The following is a 24,131-nucleotide window of genomic DNA, read 5'->3' as shown; positions in this document are numbered from 1 at the left end:
CTCACACTCTGGGGCTCCCGAGGCACCCGGGAAGGCAATCACCTATATTTTAAAGGGATGACATTTATCTTTGCGGTGCCCTTTCAAGCTTTTGCGGCGGCTTCCCTGGAGGCAGAAGGGAAGAGCACAGTCCTTCCTGTGACATTCTAACAGAGCAGGAAGGAGGCTAACCCTGAGGATGAAAGCCCAGGGTCCCTTCCTCCTTGACAACTCAAGTGGCTTTAAAGAACAACCACCACACTTTGGACACTCTTTTGCCTTATTCGGGGCTGGAGGGCTGACTCTTAGTAGGAAGCTGCGATTTTTCGAAAACACGATTTGGAACACCCTAGCAATTTAGTGTCATCTGCCTGCTCGGTCCCAGGTTCTTGGGGGTTCTTGCAAAGCCAGAATAGGACCTGTCCACTGTCTTCTCGAGCCTTCTCTCCAGAGCTATGGAGGCTGGTCTGGGACAGGTGGGTCAACTGTGGTTCGTCCTGTGGGCAGTTCAACTCTAAGTTCATGGAACCGAGTCCTCAGCTCTGACGTGGCCTCTGCTCCTTTTGGTGACCTTGTGCTCCTTGGCTGGGCTGAATGTTCCAACCTCCCTCTTCCTGGGAACAGCACCATTTTAGACTTGGGTCAAGTTGTCCCCTCTGGTCTTGGCTCACCCAGAATCCACATTTCTCAGAGGCTCGGGGCAGCGGCCAACAAGTGGTTCTCCAAACATCCGTGAGCCCAAAGACCCCTCCAACTTGGGAGGCAGTGTGTCATCCAGTCATGGGACTGACATCTCTTCCCGTCAAGTCCTTCTGCCCCCAAAGATGCTCTGAGTCTCAATCTGATCCAGGTGGGTTCTCCACACCTTCTTCCTGTGGCTTATCTGCCTAATGCTAGATGAACACCACACAGTTATAAATACTCAGGTCAATATATATATGCAGGTATAGATATATATATTCTGGTCACTGTTTTACACTTGAACAAAGAAAACCACTAGCCTGCTTGTTCTAGAGTTTGTGCCACCCCGACTCCCATCTGCCTGTGGTGTAGCTGGCAGGAAATGTGAGCCACTGAGTCCCACGGGGTGCTCACCTTACGTGGCCCCGTCGCACTGGCCGACAGTCAGTTTCAAAGCCCCCTGCTCGTGCAGGTTCTTCAGGGCCTTGAACTCCAAGGGCATGGTATGGGGACCGGCCTGGGAAGTGTAGCCGTACTTGAGGCTGTCGTAATAGTGGTACTTGACGGGGTTCTGGTTCTGATCTAGCGGAAAGGGCCAGAAGCCATAGAGGTAGATCTGGTTGCAGAAACGCGTGGCCAGGGTGTACATCAAGAGGCCCGTGGTGGGTCTTTTGATGTGAACTTTGTTAGTCAGCCAGTATCTGGGGGGGAAAAAAAAAAAGAAAGTGAAACAAAGAAACAAAAAAGAAATCTGAGTTTGCGAATTATCCTTTCCAGGAAGGGGAAGATTTTGTCCTGGGCCACAGCCTGCCGCCTGCTGAGGACATGAGGTTCAGAGATGAAAGGGGCTTGCCCAGGTTCACCTGGGTAGAAAGGGCAGGACCTTGACTTGAGCTCAGGCTGGTTGAAACCTAAAGCAGGGGCTGCAAACTTTTTCTGTAAAGGGCCAGGTGGCAACAATGGCTGGCTTTGCGGCCATACTCCTGGCCTCTGCCACTGTAGCCCGAGAGCGCCACGGACAACACACACGGGTGTGGCTGCACCATAGTTTGCCGACCCTGATAAAGGGCCGCCTCTTGCATGGTGCCCACTGCCTATTGCCACACCTGACTTTGGCAGGGGTTGACCTCCTTACCTCCTAAGCATCATCAGATTTCTTTCCCATCCCTGCCCACAGGCCCCACACCCCGCCCCCTTCTGCCTCTGATGCAGGCTGCCCATCTCTGAGCATACGTGGCTTCCCTGGAGGGCAGAGGGAGCAGCAAACAGTGGCCTTCCCTGTGAGGCTGGGTTCTGCAAAGGATTCTGTCGGAAGTATGAGAGGAAACACGGGGAGGGGGCAGGGCGGGGAGAGCAGAGCTTTAGGCTAAGGGCTTCCTGTGTTGAGTGAGGTGCTGAGCTACCTTTGTACATAGAGGGCCTTGGTTTACCTTAATCGAGAAAGAAGTGAGGAAGAAACCATCTTCATTTCACAGGCTAAGCAACAGAGGTTGAGAGGTGGTTTCAGTGACAGTTCTGTCTACAACTACCGGTGTGCCTTTGAGCAAGTTGCTTCTCCCTGCTGGACCCACTTTTTCACATTTATGCAACGATGGGGCACAGACCAAGGGATTGCCAAGACAGCCTCCAAGTTCCGCCACAATCCAGAAGTGTCTTCAGAACTGGGAAAATAGACACTCTCTTTGCCATCATTTTTGTTTTCCATCATGGTTTTTCTCCTGCTTGGATTTAGAACCCACTGGGATGTGTGGTCCAACCTCTTTATTTCTAGTAAAACCTTCCACTTACCCAATGCTGAATCCTTTTAGATGTAATGCGTATGCCTTGGTGGAAAGCCGTACTTCCCTATCACAAAGTCCTTACTACTGTGTCTCCACCAGACAGTGTCCGTGGTTTTCTGTACTCAAACACACTCTGTGGGCCCCCATCCCACGAGCTCCCATTTGCCACTGTGAGAAACACCCACCCCCCATCGGAAGCACAGGCCAACGACGTTCCCCGTGGCGCCTAGGCACAGTGATGCCCAAGACTATAAAGTCACACGTGTCAGTGAAATTCATGCCAGAAGGTAAAACGACGCTGCACAGAACGCTTACATGTTGCTGAAAGTTACAACTGTTTTACATTATTAACAGTGCTTCTAGCTCAAAGTTTGGGGGCAGCTTCTCTAGAAGCCCAAGTACACCCTTTTGCAAGAGGTTCCTTCTGCAGCTCCAAAATAGGGACCCCCAAACATTTCAGAGACTCAAGCTTAAATCCTTTAGCTTTGGGGGGAGGCATTAGCCTTTGTATCAGACAAGGTTATAGATTCCTAATAACCCATATAATTTCAGTAAATCATATACTATTGGATATAATAAAACTTATTTCAAGGCTCCCTCCCACCCCATCCTGTCTGTCAGGCCAGGGTGGTCTGAATTTCCCCCCTAACATTGATGATGGAGTCTGTGGTCCCCAACGGCCGGAATCAGAGTGAACATGATTCTTCTGGGCTCTGCAGGCGGCCCCCTTTCACAACGGCTGTTGTTTCATAAGCCTGTCAGTTGAAGGCCCCTTTCTTTGTACCCTCTCCTTTTTCATCTTGTCTGAGCCAAGAAACTTCCCTGCAGCTGAATTTTCCAACCTGGAATCAGACAGAGAGGCAGAGGCAGAGGACCGAAGAATGGCTCTAGTAACTGCAAACACAATACAAAAAATAATAGGAAAAGAGTTGGCGGACATACCACAGAACTTCATCATTTCTGTCCTGCATGGTTGAGAAGTTTCATCCCAGCTGATATGTAGGAGGCATGGTGCTGGCTCAGGGGGCTGCTTGAAGCTGAGACTGGGGCTTATTAGATAGGGAGCCCTTCCTTAGACTACCTCAATACTCTATATGCTCAGTGGGGCTGAGCTGAGCTTGGGAGGACCCTGGGGGTTGAGGGCAGGAAGAGTGCACGGAGGAGAATTCAGAAGAGCAGCAGCTGACACCTCGGCTTAACTACATCTAATAATGGGGAGCTCACCCCCTCTTGAGCTACTCCATTGCACTTTCAGCTTTAACTTAATGGTTCTCAACCTAGGCTGCCCCTGCCTGGAGCTTTAAGAGGACCCATCCTGGGTCCCACATCCAGGTGCAGCCTGGACGCTGGGATTTTTAAAACCTCCCCCAGTAATTCAAATGTGCAGCCAAGGCTAAGAAGCCCTGCTCTACCTGGTAGGTGGTTCTGCCAGAAGAACTTGAGAACGAGACTTATTTAGAGAAAAGAGGGGAAAAAAGTAAGCATAAGGGATAGTCATCGAGTTTTAAAGAGAGTTGGGCCTGGAGAACTCATCTAGCTCAGCGGTCTGGCAGGGGATATAGCTGAGCGAGCTGGGAGTTGGGACATGTGTGTAAGGAAAACTGACACTGGCCTCTGTGTTGCCAAGGCAATAGGGAGTGGGGGGGACTGTGGCATCTAAAGGGGTAGCTGGTTTTATTGTTGTCTTGTATGGTCATGTCAAATTTTCTGATTTTTTCAAAGGTATCAGAAATCTGGATTTTAACACAAATTCTCCAAATTTTTAAATGTTGGCAACTACTTAAAAAAATTTTTTTTTAAATCCGGTGAGTCCCTATTGAGTGAGTTAACAGACCATATCTATGGGTAATCCACGGTTCTCCTGGATTGAACTTGTCCTCTTCTTTCAATTTACAGAGGAAAAAGTGAGACTCCAGGGTGACTTGCCTGAGAAGAGGCAAACCTCTCACACAGCTGGTCAGATAGAGCTTGGATAAAATGCAGCCTCCCCACTCCTGGTTCTTGGGCTTTTTTCACTCCATAGTGATTCTGGGGGGTGGGGGCGTTGCCGGGCTTGGGGATGAGCTGGCTGCAGCTGCTGTTGACACTATCCAGGGACACATGAGCCACGGGCTGTGTCCCCTTATGAGAGCATCTCAAAGACCGTTCACTCCCTGAGAAATTCAAGCCCTAACAACGGCCACATGACAGATTAGGGATTTGCGGTTTGTTTATTTTCTGATTGTAAGGGCTTAGCAGGGTAAGGCTTTCAGAAATAAATTTCTTTTCAAGCCATTGATGCTCTGCCCAGAGAGAGGCAGGGAAGAATTGAATCAGTGGGGAAACGTCCAAGCAGCTCATAGGTGGGTCTGAGTTTACCCAGACAAGTGCAGTGCCCTCCCCGTAGATGTGCCTCTCCCCTACATGTCCTCTTGGTGAACTCTCTTTTTTTTTTTTCCCCTCAAACTGAGCACGTGAATCACGTCTTCCTGGAAATGCTCCCTTTGTTCCACTCTCAGCTCAAACTGAATTAGTCATTCCCCCCTTATTATTATGAGTTTTGTTTCCATGGATGCTATCGTGCGTATCAAACCGAGCTGATCCTTCATTACTGTATGGGTTGGACTCCCACTTGAAACTGTACTGTGATCTCCCCAAGGGCAGAGGCCATGCCTTACACTCCTTTGTGGGGTCATCAGAGGCACCTGGCTCAGTGGTGCAGCCAAGGCACTATGGCAGAGACAGCATCACTCAACCAATCCTCCATGGGCTTGCCTATATCTCTCAGCATCCCTTGTAAATGAGCTGGGGTCCCATGACCAGTTCTGGCCCATAGACTACAATAGGAAATGGTCCCTGCTGGACCAACTGTTCCCCAAGAGCTTACTCCTGCCTTGGAGAACCTCAGTGCCTCCTGGAAAGATGATGTCAGCCTAAGATGAAAGAAGCCTAAATCCTAGAATCGCTGGTTGGAAGACAGCTCCAACCAACCTACATCGCACTTTGCGAGGATGAGAAATAAACTTCTGTTGTGCTAAATCACAAGGGTTTCAGGGATCGTTACCGTAACATAAACTAGAATTGATTATCCTGCTTCCATGGCGCTCGGCAACTTCGGACTTAAATGGAATTGAAAAATGGGAAGAAGTAGAAAAGGAGAGGGGGGAAGCTAGCAGTGCATGCAGCTTTGTGACTCTGGCCAGCTAAGACAGGAATAGAAACACCCAGCCTCTCAGATCTGCTGCCCAGAATTGCTCACTGGGAAAGGTGTTAACAGCAAAAGAGGCTCCGGAATGAATTGAGAGCTCAGTGGCAGGGAGGGACCCTCTCATTTCCGATTCTGCCTCTATGGGTAAACAAGAGCTCCTGAGTGAGGTCTGACAGGGACACGGGGACGCCGTTTAATGAGCAGCTTGTTCTAGAAGCTGACAGTTATGCGGGAACAAATCACTCTCCATTTCCTTTATCGCTCTTCAGTCGCCCTGGCCAATTTAGAGACTGTGTGCATGGCCGACTTGTAGATGATTTCTTTCCTTGAGATAACAGCTGGGTGTTAAAACACAAACTAATTAATTTTGCCTTCCTAAACGAGGTTAGCTGGGTGCATCCAGGATGCTGTATTGACAATGCACCTTTAATATCGCAGTCTGGAGGCTTTAATTAGAAGGCAAAGTAATCTCCAAAAAGGCAGTAATTATTTTTCAAATTTGTTACCCCAATTGCCAAGACAATTAAGTGGCATATTTTATGAGCATGGACGGCAATAAATGAAGATTGCCAAAATCATCACCAAAGCACACTTGTCCTTCTCCCTGGATTCCTGTGCTTGGTATGTGGCAAGCATGGTGGCTGCCACGGTTGGAAAAAGTGACCAAAGGGGCTTTCTCTAAGAAGCTGAAAGCACTTTGTGGGTTATAGCTCATATCATCCTTAAGGAACAGGAATGCCTCACAGGTGGTCATCGAGGGATACTTGGTGATGCTTTGCACAGGATCATCAGCAAAGCCAGAAACAGGGCTCTCAGACTCCTGTTCTCTCGTCATCTACATCACCAGCCCGGTCTCTGGTCCAGGGGCCTCAAAGCCCATTGCTGTCTTTCCTTGGGAGCACCTTAGAGCTCTGGTGTCTTGGGGGGCATCTCGGGATGTAGCTTCCCAGCTTTGTGGAACTGGAGATCGGGGGGCTTGTTTCAGAATTTGGGGCTGGTGTGCAGAGCTGGTTAAGCCCTGGGGATGCTTGAGGCTGATTCCTGGTCCCCAGGCCTCCATGCTTACCCAAGCCAGTGCTCTCATTCAAGTAAGCCAGGCTAGCCTCAAGTATTACCATGCCACCAAAAGCTCCCCCATGACTCCTGGGGTCCACAGGATAACATCCAGCAGCCTCAGCCCAACTTGTGAAGCCCTTGAGATTTGGGCCTGAAATCCCTCCCACCACCTGGCATGCACAGCCACACCGCCACCAGGAACTTCTGGTTTCTTCCAGGACACCACCACCTCCTACTGCTACTGGCTGGCAACTCCTTCTCAGCTTCCCTGAAGGAAGCCTTCTAGGACCTGCCTGGATGGTTTTGTGTACTGTATGCTGTTCTTTTCCTATCCTAGCGCTGATCATGCTATGCTGTAATGATTTGTTTACTTGTCTTCCTCCTCCCCTGCAATTTAAACTTCTATGAGCGAGTGGGTTGACTTTTTGCTTCCACGTAACCCCAGATCCGAGCATAGCTCACCCATAGAGTGGGTGCTTCACAGATCTCTGTTTAATGAAGCAGTGAGTAAAGATTAGCAAGTAGGGGTTAATGTCTCCCTTCGGGGGCACTGGCAGGAGAGGTGGAAGGAGCCTGGCCTTACCCTAAACCCTTCTAGGCAGCCACTGGGTTCTCACATGTGAAACGTGGGCTAACAGCATCCTAGACGGTATGTTGCCAAAAGAAAGAAGGAAAAACCATGATGCCGGTTACTTAAGGCGTTCCTCCTGCTACACGTGGGGGTGGCCCCAGGGAGTCTAGAGACCGCAGCTCCCGCACAGGTATCGCTTCTGTCGCTAGAGGCCCTGCAGGGACCCAGCAAGACCATTTCTTGGGGGTTTAAACCTTCTGGCTAGATTCTGGAATCTAAACGGAGGCCACTACAAATAGAAAAAAAAGTTATATTTAACCTCATTCATAATTAAAGGAAAATTCAATTTCATACAACGAGATGCCATTTTTCACCGGATTGGCAGAGATAATAGTTGTTGATAACACATCATGTTGGGGAGATTATGGGAAAACAGGTATTTTCAATAATCATAGGTGGGAGTGTAAATTGGTACATACCTCTGTGGTGGGCAATTTGGCAATCTCCATGAAAACTAACAATGCGTACAGCATATATCCATCTCTCTTTTTTAGCAATGGCACATCTAAAAAGCAAGACTACATATATACATATGTGTGTAGATGCCAGTCCAGGACAATTGCTGTAATACTGATCATACCAGCAGAAGACTGGAAAAGCTTGCGATGCCCACTGATGCCTTCTGCTAACGGAAATTGTGGTCCAGACACGGTGGAGTGTAAGGCAGCTGTGAAGGAGAATGAGGTGTTGCATGTCGATATGGAATAATTTCCGGAATTTGGCAAAGTGCAGTACTTAAAACATGCTCCCTTAGGTGTGAAAGGGGATATTTCTGGAAGGATACACATAGAAAAACCAGTTTAATAGGCTGCTTCTGTGGAGGAGGCTCACTTTTCACTTGAAATCCTTCCATACTATTTGGCTTTTTCTTTTGACTATGTCCATTGCTATTTAAAAAAAAAATCCATTAAAAATGACCAATGCCATCTGTGCTTTAACACCCCAGACCTTCCTCCCTTTCTGTAGGTAACACCACCATGCAATGCACTTCCACACTCCGTGTCCACTGCAGGAGACTGGGCCTCAACTCCTGTGACCAGCCCTGGAGACATGCTCTGTGGACTCTGATAGGCATGTCTGGGAGGGACCCCCTCCAGACTTAGCTGGTCTCTCCCCTGCCTCCCTGCACCCTGCTTCCTCTCTCACCCTGGACCTGCCCTCCGGCCTCAGGTTCTGCTCCCCTCTGACAGGCAGCAAGGCCTACTTTGCCGAGCCGCTGCTCCAGCCCTGGCAGTGGTGCCCGCTGGATCAGTGCCTTCCGAGGGCCTAGGCTCAGCACTCCTGATGCCTAATTAAGCATGAATTCACCGGCCTTCTGTGCCCTAGGCTTCTGGGCTGGGCGGCTGGCTACACAGGCCAGCCAGCGAGCTGCTTTCCTGCCCGAGGGCAGCCCTCTCTGTAGGTCCCAGCCTTCCCCATTGTGGTAACTGAATTAGAGCCATTCACTACCAGCTGCTGACCAGAGCCTCCCACTTCCTGCAGCCAAATTCAATTGCCTGGGTGTCCTTCCCCTCCATTGCTCACGCCCCTTGCCGACAGCCAGCCAGGGCACTGTGCCACCTTGAGGGCCGGCAGAGCCAGAAGCTCTTGGAAGCCAGGTTGGGTCAGGGGCAGTGAGTGTCGAAGGGCAGGCCTTCTGCTCAGTGTCTCTGCCTCACGCTGCCCACTTCCCTGTAATGTCCAGGACCGATAACTGCCACAGATGGCAGGAATCTTGAGAGTACATGGTGGGTAGAGATTCTCCTAGCACAGGTGTGTTGAATCAAAGGCTCTCTGTGCAGGGTGGGGGGGGGGGGCGGGGGGCGGGTACTATCTAGCCCAACTGTTAAAGGCTGAATTGCATCCCCTTGAAACTCATATGTTGAAGTCATAACTTCCAGTACTTCAGAATGTGACCTTTGGAGATAAGGGTCTTTACAGAGACAACCAAGTTAAAATGAGGCTACTAGAGTGAGTTCTAATCCAATATAACTGATGTCCTTAAATCTGGAGACAGACAGGGAGAATGATGAAGATGGCCATCTATGAGCCAAAGAGAGAGGCCTGGAAGAGATTGTTCCCTCAGAGGCCCCAGAAGGATTTCTAGCCTCCAGAACTGTAGGGCAATACATTTCTGTTCTTTAGGCCACCCAGCCTGTGGTACTTTGTTACAGCAGCCCTAGCAAACTAACACCCTAACTGTATAATACATATTTCCCTCTCCACAGCCCAGTAAGGGGCATCCCTTGCTGTCTGGACATCTCCAAGAATGCAGAATTCATCCGTTCCTAAGAGGCAACTATACTCATTTCAGATGATCTTTATTTGTTGGAATGTTCTTCCCAGTGTCCAGAGGAAACCAGACTTACTCTAGATCCTTTCCCGACCCTAGTTCATACCTGGAGACTCACAGCCTAAATCTGCGAGCCCTTTAAGGGCAGGAGCCTTGATTTATTGATTTTTGTGTTCCCCCAGCACAGGCCTGGAACCCTTGAGGTGCCTGTAAGTATTTGCTGAATAAGAAAGATTGCTCTCATACTCCTTGGAGACTTCTCTTCCCAAATCCTTTCAACTTTTGAATTTCTTTGCCACTGTGGCCCCTCTCCAGCCTGGTACCCAAAACGGAATGTGGCTCTCCAACAATCCATCGCTGATCTCCCTGACTCTCAAAGATGTTACCCATCCATCCATTGCTATGGATGTGTAATGCTAAGATCACATTATCCCTTTGAGCAATCACACATCTGCTGATGGTTGGTACTGTTTATCCCTCTTTACCTGTACAACTGTTTGGAACCCAAGTACAGAATCTTGCATTCATTCATATGAAATTTCTTCCTCTTAGATTGGCTCGTTGTTTCAGCCTGTCAAGAGAAATTTGGATTCAACTCTGAGGCCCCCAATATTGGGAATTCCCCAAAAGTCACATCACCTGTGAATTTGCTAAGCAGACAATTGATGCCTTCAAGTAAGTCACTGGTAAAAATGGGGACAGTTGGCAGGACAGGGTGCTGGTGGCCTGTTCTTAAAGATCTCCATGAAGTCAACATTAATCTAATCAATTAATGTCTTTGGGGCATCAATGGTCAACAGACAGTGGTCAGTCTGTGTGTCAAGGATATGGGAAGGCGGGTGGCAGTGGGAAAAGCAGAGACTCTGAAGCCTCTACGTGTGGATTCTAATCCCCCTCTTCCCATCTGAGTGATCTTGGACAATCCTCTTCACATTCCTGAGCCTGTTTCCTTATGAGTAAACTGGGGATGGAAATAGTATCTATCTTATAAGGCTGTTCTGAGGTGTCCTGACCTTCCCGCTTGTGCTGCTTGGTGGGGAAGCTGCCCTGTGCTTGCGATAACGGTGCTGTGCAGGTGGAGTCTTGACACGCTGCTATCCACTGCGGTCTACTAACACCACACCTTCAGTGCAGCAGCTCCCAGCCCTCTGAGCTCATAGCACCCCCAAATCCAGAACTGGGTGGGTGTGAATTTCTGCTGCATCTGGTGCATTGCATTAAAGCGAGACAATGTGGTTAAGTTCATGGTTGTGACTCTTACTGGCTGGGTGACCTCATACAAATCACCCAACTTGTCTGGTCATCAAGTTCCTCATTTGTAAGATGAAGACACTAGGGTGCTCAAAGTCAATTGCCACTTGACAGTCTGATCAACAAGCATAAGGATTCTAGTTTCCTCACACGTGTTATTTTCCACTGTTTTGATAATAGCCATTCTAGTGGGTGTGAAGTTGTAACGCATTGTTGTTTTGTCTTATATTTCCCTAGTGATTAGTGATGTTGAGCACCTTTTCATGTGCTTATTGGCCACTTGTATATCTACTTTGGAGAAATGTCTATTCAAGTCCTTTGGCCATTGTTGAATTGGGTTGTTTGATTTTTGTTGTTGTTGAGTTATAGGAGGTCTCTATATATTCTGGATATTAATCCCTTATTAGATAATATGATTTGCAAATATTTTCTCCTATTCTATGGGTAGCTTTTTAACTCTCTTGATATATTGTCTTTTTGGCACACGAAGAGTTTTAATTTTGATGAAGTCCATTTTAATCTATTTTGTTGTTTGTTGCTGTTGTTGTTACCTGTGTTTTTGGTGTCATACTTAAGAAACCATTGCCAAACCCAAGGTCATAAGGAGATTCCCTATGTTTTTCTATAAGAGTGAATTTCGTCTAAGTGAATTGTACACTTTAAAATGGTTTCAGTGGGCTATACTATCAAAAAACCAAAATAATGAGTGTTGGCCAGGATGTGGGTAAATTGAATAACAAGTGTTGGATGAATGTGGAGAAACTGGAACTCTTGTACACTGTTGGTAGATTGTAAAACGGTGCTGCCACTATGGAAAACAGTATGGAGGCTCCTTAAAAAATTAAAAATAGAGCTACGGTATGATCCAACAATTCCATTTCTGAGTGGATATCCAAAAGAATTGAAAGCAGGGTCTCAAAGAGCTATTCACAGACCCATGTTCATAGCAACACTATTCACAAGAGTCAAGAGGTAAAAGCAACACAGATGTCCATGGATGGATGAATGGATAAACAAATCATGGCATATACATACAATAGTATATTATTCAGCCTTCAAAAGGAAGGAGATTCTGACACATGCTGCGACATGGATGAAACTTGAGGACATTACATTAAGTGAAACAAGCCAGTCACAAATAAGCAAATACTATATTACTTTACTTATATGAGGCACCTAAAGTAGCCAAAATCATAGAAACAGAAGTAGAATGGTGGTTACCAGGGGTTGGATATATGAGGAAGAGGGGACTTGTGTTTAATCAGTACAGAGTTTTGGATTTGCATGAAGAAAAGGTTCTGGAGGTCTGTTTCACAACAATGTGAAAATACTTAACACTACTGAACTGCACAGTTGAAAATGGTTAAAATGGTAAATTTCATGTGGTGTATATTTTACCACAATAAAAAAGTGTTTATCCTGTCCCACCCCATAAATGGGGTGTTTGTTGGACAACAGATTTTTAATAAGGAAATAAGATTATTCTGCAAACTACAACCCATATTGGAACTTGGAGGTAAAGTTCAGGTGAATTTGACTTAGTCCATTGCTCTATAGACTCCTTTATTAAATGGAGCCTAAATACACTTCCCTCCCAGTGATTTCACCCTCTGGTCCTGCTTCTACCTCTTGAGTCTCCAGGACAAGTCTAATCCCTTGGTTGGGGGTTGGTGGCAGCTGCCATGATCACAGTAGTTATGACTGATTGTCTGTCTCCCCTGTGTTGGCACAGGACACACATTCTGTCGTAGGTATTGCTCCCCAGTATAAATAGAGAAAGCAGGGCACAGGAAACAAGCCACCTGGTCAAGGATGTTATACAACCAAGGGAGTAACGGAGCTGGGATGTGAACCCAGGTGTCCCTACCTCCAAAGCTCATGTTCCTGATGCTAGGCCAGATTGCCTCTTAGCCAGATTCCTCCTCAGCCTTCTTCCCTATGACCCCTTGTTGTTTTCTCAGATGCCTTTGTTCTGCATCCCTCACCAGCTCATTCTTCCTCTTGCAGTAAACACCAGGTAAGTTCCCACCTGGTGGGAACAGAGGCAAGCCCTTCCTCTCAATACAGACATTGCCCACCTTCTCAGTGATGCCCTACTGGACCCAAACCCTATAGGGCCCAGTGTCTGCACAGAGGGAGGGGGCCATTGTCAGAAATCCATCCCAAGGCCCCTGAAGCCCTCATTCCTGCTCCCTCCCCTTGCTAAAAGGAGAACCCTTTCCCATCCATCTCTCCTGCAGTATTTCCTCCCGGGAGTTCCTGCAAAGGAAGATGTTGCAATCTCAGGATTAACAGCCCGTTTGTTTAAAGGGCTTATTACTGGTGCTTAATGCTATTTTGACAGGTGAAAGTGAGTCAATTATAGCTGGAAATAGTTCTGGCTGCACAGTTTCTTCCAGGTGGTTGCCCATTCCCTAGCCAAGGGACTTTTTTTCTCTTTACCAAAGGGCACTTCGTCTCTTTCCCTCATATCCTCTGACCTCCAAACCACATAAAGGCTTTCCTCCTTCCAGGAAGGAACAATGTTAAAGGCATGGAGCCTAAATCCATGAGATGCGGGCTGCTGCAGCAGCCCCCCTCCATGAGGGGGTGAAGTGAGTGCCAAAGGGAGGCTTGACAGGTCCACCTCCAGGATAAAGAATGCAGCCCTAGCGAGCCTGGGTCCATACAGATATCACTCTTCTCCATCAGCCACGAATGTGGCTGCCTCTCATTGAATGTCTCTCTAGGTCTTTCTTGAGGGCAATGGGTTTCTGTATTGATACCCATCCTAATTAGACCAGTGCTGGTCACAGGCTTGGGTGCCTCAGGTCGGGGGTCACCTTTATGAAGACAGCAGCAGTTCTTTCTGGGTGGCTCAAAGAACTTCCTAGGGTCACACCAAGTTAGGCTAAGGCCCCAGTGAAGATCATTCCAATGTCCCCCAGAAATTGTCTTATGTCACCAGAGCAGGACTGTGAACTGCCAGGTGGTTGGATGGACCACTGGATGCAGGGCCAAGCTGGCAGTCAGGAGTGTCATGAGATGTATTTGTAACAGGTATCTCACAGTGAATATGCCCAAGAAAGAGCTCTCTTCCTCAACATGCCCAAACACACAGACTTCTTCCAGACTCTCCCATCACAGGGAATGGCGCCACTGTCCACACATCTGCTCCAGCTCTAACCCTGACAGTCATCCTGGATTTCTCTCTTTCTCTCACCCCTTGAGGTCCTTAAATAGAATCCATTAGCAAATCCTGCTGCCTCTACTCCAAACGTTCTAGCAAATCTGACCAAAGCGTTGCATATCTACTACCACTGTCCCAGTCGAAGCCACAGTGATTCCCAACCTGGACTCTTGCAACCGCTTCCCAACAGATATTCCTGCTTTCCTTTTTGCCCCCCTGTGGTTCCTCCTCCACCCAGTGGCTGTCCGAGGATCATTCTCCACACTGCTCTCTGGGTGGGGGCAACAGATTGCTCAGAACTGGCACGCCACATGCCACACGTTTGCCAGCCAGCCTACTCCTCCAGGAAGGGAGGCTCAGAAAGGCCAGGTGACTTGCAGAGGTCAGACAACGAGTGAGTGGTGGAGCTGGGCTGCAAATGCACCTGGGAAAGGAAAACCGCCTCTCGAGCACCCCCCGCACCCCGTGGCTGCTCACCCGCGGACGGCGTGCAGCAGGCGCAGAGAGGGGTATGCAGTACGCACGTTGACGCGGTGCTTCAGGATGAGCTCGTTGACCCACTCGACCCGCTCCTTGCCGCCCCTGGCCATGAAGGCGGGGATCCACAGGATGCTGCCGTTGAGGCTGTGCAGCCGCTGCAGCAGCTTCTCCCGCCACGTGGCGTTGACCAAGTCCTCGAAGGCCCGCTGGATGACAGAGGGGTTCATGGTCACCAGGTCTGTCTTGAGCCCCACGTCCCGGGCGTACTCCTGCACTGGGGCCAGGTTGCACCTGCCGGAGAAAAAGGCAGCGATGGTCCTTTTGGGGAAGCTGAGGCACTGCTGCTTATACTTCACTTTATCCATCCTTGATCTCTCCTTGCATCCTTCTCATCCCCAAACAAAGACGTAGGGCATCCTCCTGAATTCACCAGGCCCTCCTGTCATCCCTGTTCTTTCTTCTCCTGACACACATATTGGCTGGGCCCTTAGCACATACATAGAACCTTGCTGGGCCCCGGGGTTGTACAATGCCTGCCTGTAAGTCAGCCCTCAGCCCACAAGTTGACCATGCTATAGGCAGGTGTGACTTGGTCACATTAGGTGACAGAGTGAGGGCTCTGAAGACACATTCCTGGGTTCAGAATTCAGCTCCGATATTTTCTAGCTGTGTGATTCTAGGTAACCTGATCAACCTCTCTGTACTTTCTGAGAGCTTCCTCCTGGCTAAGGAAGAGCCACAACAGTTTTTTTTAGCTATGACGGAGATCACAACAGCATCCCCTCCCAGGGATTAAGCCAGTGCCTAGACACCCAGTACTTAGAACGTTGCTGGACCACAGTGAGAGCTCAGTACATGTTAACTGTTATCATCATCATCACGGGGAGGAGCATCGGGTGGGCTTCCTGAGGTGGTGACCATCACGGGAAGTCTGGAAGGATGGCAGAGCAGAAGCCCATCTGTGGATAAGGCACCTCAGGAGAGTGTTTCTCCAGCTTGCAAGAGCAGAAGAATCATCTCAGGCAGTGGTTAAAAATACAGAACCCTGGGCTTCCCTGGTCGTGCAGTGGTTGAGAGTCCGCCTGCCGATGCAGGGGGCACGGGTTCGTGCCCCGGTCCGGGAAGATCCCACATGCCGCGGAGCGGCTGGGCCCGTGAGCCATGGCCGCTGAGCCTGCGCGTCCGGAGCCTGTGCTCCGCAACGGGAGAGGCCACAACAGTGGGAGAGGTCCGCATACCGCAAAAAAACAAACAAACAACCAAAAAACCAGAATCCCCAGGTCCCTCACCTGGAGGTCCAGATTCAGCAGGTGAGCTGAGGAATTGATATTTAGTCTTATAACCAGGCAGTTTAGGAAACATCATGCTATGGCATTTCAGGCCCAATAAATGTATCACGGGGGCCTAGGGGTATGAAGCAGTGTGGGTATTTAGGGGAAGGCAGGCTCTGATGGGGGCATATTGTGTAGAGGAGATGGGGTGAGAGAGGCAAGCAAGGTGAGATAGCAAAGGGTCTGTATGTCAGGGATGCTGCCACCTGGCAGCCAGTGGGGGTCTGTACACAGTGGCGCCGTGTGACTTTTGTCCTGAAAGACCACACAAGTCGGCCCCATAGACAGGCAGATCTGTGAGAACCATAGAGTAAAGGTCAAAGTACAGCCACACATTGTTCTAAGTGGCTCTCGCCGTGGTGTTTCAGGTCCCTCTTTTCCAAGTGCGTGTGGACCGTTGCGGACGTGAGTCCTGGGAGAGGCAGAGCATGCTGTGGCCGTGCCTCTCAAAGTGCGGTCCACTCATCGGCACAAGGGTATTTGAAATGCAGAGTCTCGGGCCCCACCCCAGACCTGATGACTCTGCATCTTGATAAACTCAGGTGATTCATACGCTGGTCATGTTTGGAGACACTGGGCTAGAGCCTAACGGAAGGACTTCAGAGACCGCCAGCCCAACCGCCCAGGTTACAGATGATGAAACTGAGGCCCAGAAAGGGGAGTGACACACTCCAAGTCACGTGACAAATGGGCAGCAGAGCCGAGACTGGACTCCAGACATCATACCACTCATCTTGCTGTGCAAGTGTCAAAAAACCGAAACAAAGCAAAACAAAAAAACTGTTGGTTAGAACCTGCTGTGGCCTCTGGAAATCCTGGGGCCAGGCTGGGTGGAGCACTGAAAACTCAATACGGAAACCGGGTCAGGAAGGCCGCCTTCAACGCTGCCAGGCTCCCCAGGAGGTGATCAGACCCTGCCAGGGTCAGCTTTTGCCCTCTGACCATACCTTTAACGCCCTCCCGAACTACCCTCACCCCTTCTCTGGCTTCCAATCAGACAAACCTGCCACTTCCCTTCTCCTCTCCCTTCTCCCCTCCATCCCCAGTTTTTCGACTGGAGAGCTTTGAGAAACAGGACTGGACCACTGGGTACGCCAGGCACAGACAGAACCTGGGAAAGGACAACAAACTAAAACAAGCGTGGCTGCGGGGCTGCAGCAGCTCGTGCATCACAGTGGATGCAGGAGTCAGCACACCATCTAATCCCACGTCCTGAGGTCCAGGGAGCTCTGTGATAAGGCCGCTTCCCAAAGCCCGGGACAAGGCTCTCTTTGCATCAAGAGAGTCCCGATAGAAACGTGAGATGCGGTTCTGCCAGTGCTGGGGTGCTGTTTGGGATGAAACTCGAGGCTCTGTGTGCCCTACTTTTGACCAGGGGACAGCAAGTCCTTGTTTTTGAGTTGGGTTGGGGGTCAGGTATCAGGGCCATGAGTAATTGTGTCCAAATGTGTCCCCAGGCGACTGGAAAATGAGAAATGAGAATGAGACCTGGATGGTCAAGTACAAATACAAGTTTCTCTGTCGCCCTTCACTTCCCAGATTTTGTCTACAGGAGAATAAAGGAACTAGTAGAATACACCTTAAAAGAGTTTTCCAAACTTGGGCCAACAACTGGCCAGCCCAGGAGACTTTTTTAACCAAACTTTTGTGCTGGGCTCTATCCAGGGGTCAGCAAACTTTTTCTGCAAAGGGCCAGATAAATATTTTAGGCTTGTGGGCTATATGCTCTCTCTGCTGCAATTCTTCAACTCTGTACAACTAATTCAACTCTACATCGCAGTGAGAAAGCAGCCACTGAGGATATGAGAATGAATGGGCATGGCTGTGTTTCAGTAAAACTTTATTGACAAAAACAGGTTATGGGCCATAGTCTGCCTGCCTCTGTTCTACACCAACGGTTCTCAATCTTGGCTGTACAAGATCCTTTTTGACCCACATCCTAGAGAAATGGAAATAAAAACAAAAATGAACAAATGGGACCTAATGAAACTTAAAAGCTTTTGCACAGCAAAGGAAACCATAAACAAGATGAAAAGACAACCCTCAGAATGGGAGAAAATATTTGCAAACGAAGCAACTGACAAAGGATATATCTCCAAAATATACAAGCAGCTCATGAAGCTCAATACTGAAAGAAAGAAACAATCCAATCCAAAAATGGGCAGAAGAACTAAATAGACATTTCTCCAAAGAAGATATACAGACTGCCAACAAACACATGAGAGGATGCTCAACATTACTAATCATTAGAGAAATGCAAATCAAAACTACAATGAGGTATCACCTCACACCGGTCAGAATGGCCATCATCAAAAAATCTACAAACAATAAATGCTGGAGAGGGTGTGGAGAAAAGGGAACCCTCTTGCATTGTTGGTGGGAATGTAAACTGATACAGTCACTATGGAGAACAGTATGAAGGTTCCTTAAAAAGCTAAAAATAGAACTACCATACGGCCCAGCAATCCCACTACTGGGCATATACCCTGAGAAAACCATAATTCAAAAAGAGACATGTACCACAATGTTCATTGCAGCACTATTTACAATAGCCAGGACATGGAAGCAGCCCAAGTGTCCATCGACAGAGGAATGGATAAAGAAGATGTGGCACATATATACAATGGAATATTACTCCGCCATAAAAAGAAAGGAAATGGAGCTATTTGTAGTGAGGTGGATGGACTTAGAGACTGTCATACAGAGTGAAGTATGTCAGAAAGAGAAAAACAAATACCGTATGCTAAGACATATATATGGAATGTAAAAAATAAAAAATGGTTCTGAAGAATCTAGGGGCAGGACAGGAATAAAGACGCAGCCATAGAGAATGGACTTGAGGACATGAGGAGGGGGAAGGGTAAGCTGGGACGAAGTGAGAGAGTGGCATGGACATATATGTATACACTACCAAATGTAAAATAGATAGCTAGTGGGAAGCAGCCACATAGCACAGGGAAATCAGCTAGGTGCTTTGTGACCACCTAGAGGGGTGGGACAGTGAGGGTGGGAGGGAGGTGCAAGAGGGAGGAGATATGGGGATATATGTATATGTACAACTGATTCACTTTGTTTTAAAGCAGAAACTAACACACCATTGTAAAGCAATTATACTCCAATAAAGATGTTTAAAAAAAAAAATCTTGGCTGTACACCAGAAGCCCTCAGGCTCCCTGGGCTACATGCCCCCACCCCTCAGACGGACTTAATTGGTCTGGCGAGCAGTCTGGACATTGGAACTTTCCAAGGCTACCGAGCAATTCTAATGGACAGTCAAGGTTGAGAAAGGGGACTCACCCAACTAATCTTGTTTCAACCTTTTGGGACAACTGGCAAAGCTCAACTTAAATATGCCTGTCACTTTGTGTCCAGGGAACCTACTGCGGTTACCTGATGACAAAGCTGTGGGTGTCAATCTCCTGCCCGCAGCCGCTGTTCAGCAAGACCCCGGAGTTGCCCACGATGGCACAAGTCCCGAAGTGCTTGTTCTTCAGTGGAGAGGTTCTGGGGAGGAGCTCATAGAGGTTCTGGGACACGTTCATTGTGCTGTCTCGGTCGAAGATGTAATGAATAATATCTCCGGGCTTCAGGGTCCCCTTGAGGACAGAAATGTCCTTTTCAGCATCCAAGAACTTTAAGATTTGCTTCCTACGAAAACCAAACACACATGAGGAAAAAGTCTCCTGTTGCTACCTGCCCTTTGCCAACCCGGCTTTTCCTCTCCTTGGTCACCCTGCAGGGCTGACGCAGCCCAGCACACAGGGGCAGCTAGAGGTCAGATGCCCTCCGAGAATCTCTGGTTACACAGTTTTTAAAGTAAAATCTCCAGTTAGGATCCTCACCTTCCTAGGGGCAGGAATAAAACTTCCCTGGTAATTCTGAGAGGATTTCTATCCTTTTTCTGACCACATCTCATCCCGTCTATGTGTTTGACTGGAGAATCTCCAATCTCTGGTTCTGGGCAGAGACTGGCAACACGGCCCAGAGGCCGATCTGGTCCTCCTTCTAGGAGATAGGATACCTGCCCTGGGAAATGACTTCATCAGGACTAAATGTGAGCTCATCATGAAGGGCCCTGGAAGGAAGGGTGACCTGCCATCCTGGTTTGCCTAGGAAAGCATGGTTTTAGACTGAAAGCCTTGTACCCCAGGGACAAACTGTACCTGAGTCTTGGGCAAACCCAGAACATGGTCATCCTATCTCATACTCCCCTCTCTGAGTGGGATTCAGGGCCACCATCTGACAGGCAGTCCTGAATTAGGACCTGGAAACCGGAATGACAGGGGTCCCTCATTCCTCAGTGGCCAATTTTCTTCCCTGGAAGCCTTCTCTGTGCACAGGGGCCTTCCAGGGGGCGAGTGGGTGTGTGGACACTGTGAGGTGTGTCAACCACTCCCCGTTTGCGGGACTGCGAACGTGTCCTGCCGTCCGTGCACTGGTCCTTTCTGTGCTGTGTGCTCCCTGGCCCTCCTCACTGCTGGTTTGTTTGGAGTTTGTAAATACTCCAAATAGAACACAGAGCAGCGTTGCTTTGTGCTGTTTCAGAACAAAGGTGATCAAAAGACAGCTCTCTAGGCTTCAGCGTGACTTTTAGGGGGAAAGCTCCAGAAACATCTAGCAAAGCACATAGATGGGATGGGATGTGGTCAGAAAAGGGATAGGAATCCTCTCAGAATCACCAGGGGAGTTTTATTCCTGCCCCCAGGAAGGTGAGGATCCTAACTGGAGGTTTCCCTTTAAAAACTGTGTAAACTGCCCCAAAGATTTTTAGAAATGATTCAAGTCATCCAGAGAAGGAAATCTGGTGCCCAGATCACCTGGAATTAATTTCATTTCCTGCAGCTAGCGAGCCCCCATCTAGAACAGACACAATGATGCTGTTCTCTTCCACCAAGCCCCAGAGGAACAGGACTTTCACACGCTTTGCGAATGTGAGGTTTTGCAAGGTGGGTGCCCCATGGCACAGATGCTAACACTGATCCCTGAGAGCCTGTGTGATCTGAGATGGTCACAACCTGTGGTTTATCCCAGCAGGATGCACATTCAATTATTTGGGGAAGTATAAAGAATTCAGAGGCTCCAGGCTGACGCCTGAGAAATCCTGATTCTGAGTGTGGCCCGGGTCTCAGCACGCTTTCAAAGGCTCTGCAGGGGACTCTAAGGTGGGTCCAGGTTTGGGAGCCTCTGGCGTCACCAAGGGGCACCTAGAATGCTCGACAGGGCACAGCGCTCCTGTTCCACTGGTCTTGCCTTATCAATAGTCTGGATCTCGTGCTTTCATGCAGGGGAAACCACTCTTGATGCATAATTTGTATCTCTTGATGGAAAACAGAGATACAACAGAAAACATCGTTTTTATTTATAGTGCTTTACCCGGGATTACACAACTTTACAAACTAATATGGTCTGGACATTGTTGAAACCTTTGCAATTACTTACCCCCAGAGTATTTAAAAGCAAAGAGAGCCCCCAGAAAGCCCATAGATAAACTCCTCTGTGGATGAATTAATTTCCAACTAATTGTGAGAAATTACTACTGATTATTAAACATCATTCCAAATCACTCACAGAATCTTTATTATGAATAATTTTGGTGACTAATTGAAGGAAGATGAAGGAAATCCTTTTCCCCCCTGGGTGAAGGCACATTGTTCCTGCCGAGGTAGCTGTGTGTTTGCAGGATCCCCATGGCGGCCACCGTCTGGTCTTCTCCGAAAGGGGGAAATATCCTTTTCTCTACCCAGTGGTGGGAGAAAGAGTGAGTGGAGATTGAGGCGGGCTTGTGCTGGCAGGAGGATTTCACTCACAGGTGGTGTAGTGGGGTGAATAGTGGCCTCCCAAATATATGTTCACCTCCTAACCCTGGAACCTGTGAGGTGCTTTATTTGGAAACAGCATCTTTGCACATGTATTTAAATTAGGGCTCTCGAGATCATCCTGCTTACCCTGATGGGCCCTACATCCAATGACAAGTGTCCTTAGCAGAGATAGGAGAGGAGACACACAGACACAGAGCAAAAGGCCACGTGAAGACAAGGCGGAGACTGGAGTGACATGGCTACGCGGCAGGGAATGCCTGGAGCCCCAGAAGCTGGACGGGGCAAGGACAGATTCTCCCCTGGAGCCTTCAGAGGGAGCGCTCGGAATTCTGAGCCCCAGAACTCTAGGGGAATCCATTTCTCTTGTGAGAAGCTACTGAGTTGGTGGAAATTTGTTACAGCAGTCCGTTTCCTCGGACTGCCTCACAGGGCTGCTGACCGGGGGTGAGTAACGCAGGTGGCAGCTGTTGGGGTGTAAGGTGAAGGCCGAGGGCCCAGCCAGGGGCCCTCAGAAGAGGCCTTGAATGAGGGGAGGCAGAACGGTGGTGACAGGAGTCAGCTCCTTCAGATGCTTTCTCAGCTGCTAGGGCTCCAATCTCACACCTCTCTACTCCCCACACTTTCTCAGGCCCCAAATCCAAGCCTCAAGAACCTGGGGCTAGGGGCATTTTGACAGTGAGCCCACCTGAAGGGGGAAGCTCCCTGCTCTGTATGGTGGCTATGGTCAAGGCTGACCGCCGTGCCCCAGCCCCCTGTTCTCAGCTTCCTCTCCATGATGATGGGCTGGGAAGGTGGGGCTGTGATAGTCAAGGCTTTCCCGTCTGGTCCTGGTTACTGCACCGACCTCCTCACCTCCATTCCCTCCTCCTGATGGGTGCTCCAGCAACACAGCACAAACACCAGACTTCAGGCAGCAGCTTGGCATGCCTGGCAAACTCCTAATTATCCTTCAAAACCCATTGCTCCTGGCAAGCCTTTCCTGGCCAGCCCTCTTAGCCCCCTTACAAAACGGAGTACTCTCCTCAGTATGATCTATCTCCACCTATTTATATGAGGCAACACCACCTCATGTGTACATCACACTGCCCTGCTCTATCTTTGTTACATTTGTGCCTCCTGCCAGCATGTCTGATTCATGTCAACGCCCCCGGCTCCCAGCACAATGTCTGCAAGTGAATGGTTGGGTTATACTGACCACTCTTTGCTGCGTCTATCACAGCTCTGTCAAAGTCAAGAGGCCAAAGTGCTGACATTGGAATCCCTTCCTTACAGTTCCCCATTCCCGCCACCCAGCAATGTCTGCACTGCTCTGGAAACATCACTCTGCAAAGATCAGGACAAGGGCTGTTCTCTGGCTAAAACAGACCTCTCCCTTTGTGGTTAGGTGTCCCATCGGCTCCTGGGTCACCTGATGCCCAGTTGTAACTTTTCTTCATGTCATCAGGGAGTGGCTGCCTACTCAAGCCACACGGGCTGTGGGAGGAGACAGCTCTCCAAAGACCATCGCCGCTGAAAGGGGATGGATGCCAGGCAAGGACTGCTGCTTTGGGGTCCGCTGGGAGAAGCCATCTGTGATCCCCCCCGCCCCTGGCTCTCACTGCTGCTGACCCAAGAGCCTCACTCCCTCCAAACCCAGGACCTCAGCCAGTTGCTCCTGTCACTTCCCCGGCCTGAGTCGCCGCACACATGTGCTGGGCTGCCGGGCTTGCCTGGGGTTTTTATTTCCAATTGATCAGTGAGAGATGAAACCTGCCTCAGCGGGAGGTAAACATTTTATTTCTATCCCGACTTCTTTAGATGATGGAGAGCGGCAATTTGCCAGCTTGTGCCAAAGAAGGCCAAGTCTGTCTCTTGTCCTAGAGGTAATTACCACTACCTGATCCTCAGAGAGAGCGTTTGGTTGTGTCTCCACTTGGCCGAGGCTGGTTGGATGTTGCGCTTAAAGCCTTCATTACTTCTGTCAACAACCGCCGGGGACGAGGAGCCATTTATTACAACTTCAGCTCTGGAAGGGGGAAAAAGAAAGAGGAAGAGGGGAGACATGATCTGTTAGCAAGCCAATGACAAGTCTAACAGTTTTGTTTTTGCACAAGCTTGAATGTAAACTTCTTCGGAGGAGCAGAATTGCAGTTATTACCTGAGAAGGGAAGGAAGTCTATTTATCTTCTAGAATGCACCAACTCTCTCCCTCAGGTATTACCTACATATATTCTGGGAGACAGGAAGGGGGTGATGAACTCTCTTTCTCCCCACCCCCAACCCCCAATGTTTCCTCCCAGTGAAACCTAGCCGTCACTGTCCTAATAGTAATACTTCTTCAAGCCGCTTTTGTGAAACTCCGAAGAGCAGTTGAATTAAGAACCAAGTATCATAAGATGGTTTACAAACTTAATAAAGAGGAAACAAAAACTCACATTGGGGCAATGGGATGTAGCTTTATCTCATTATCCCTCGTTTGTAAGATGCCACTTCAAACGTCTGTGTAGTTCCAGAG

The 24,131-nt window shown here is 48.9% G+C and overlaps 1 protein-coding gene across 2 annotated transcripts in view; it reads right to left on the bottom strand.

Annotated features, from left to right (window-relative positions):
• Positions 1 to 1,075: 1,075 nt before the first annotated feature.
• Positions 1,076 to 24,131, bottom strand: part of ST8SIA2 (ST8 alpha-N-acetyl-neuraminide alpha-2,8-sialyltransferase 2) — a 58,315-nt gene continuing 35,259 nt past the window's right edge. For both annotated transcript variants that reach the window (XM_060003637.1, XM_060003638.1), the window contains 4 exons: positions 23,514 to 23,642; positions 19,209 to 19,466; positions 14,485 to 14,778; positions 1,076 to 1,361 (listed from right to left, as the gene is read on the bottom strand). In XM_060003637.1, the coding sequence (XP_059859620.1) occupies positions 1,076 to 1,361; positions 14,485 to 14,778; positions 19,209 to 19,466; positions 23,514 to 23,642 (967 nt within the window). The remainder of the gene's footprint in view (positions 1,362 to 14,484; positions 14,779 to 19,208; positions 19,467 to 23,513; positions 23,643 to 24,131) is intronic.

The sequence above is a fragment of the Delphinus delphis genome, chromosome 2 (genome assembly GCF_949987515.2).
Source record: "Delphinus delphis chromosome 2, mDelDel1.2, whole genome shotgun sequence".
Classification (NCBI taxonomy): Eukaryota; Metazoa; Chordata; class Mammalia; order Artiodactyla; family Delphinidae; genus Delphinus; species Delphinus delphis.
The sequence above is the reverse complement of the archived record's forward strand: the minus strand, read 5'-3'. Positions and strand labels throughout refer to the sequence as shown.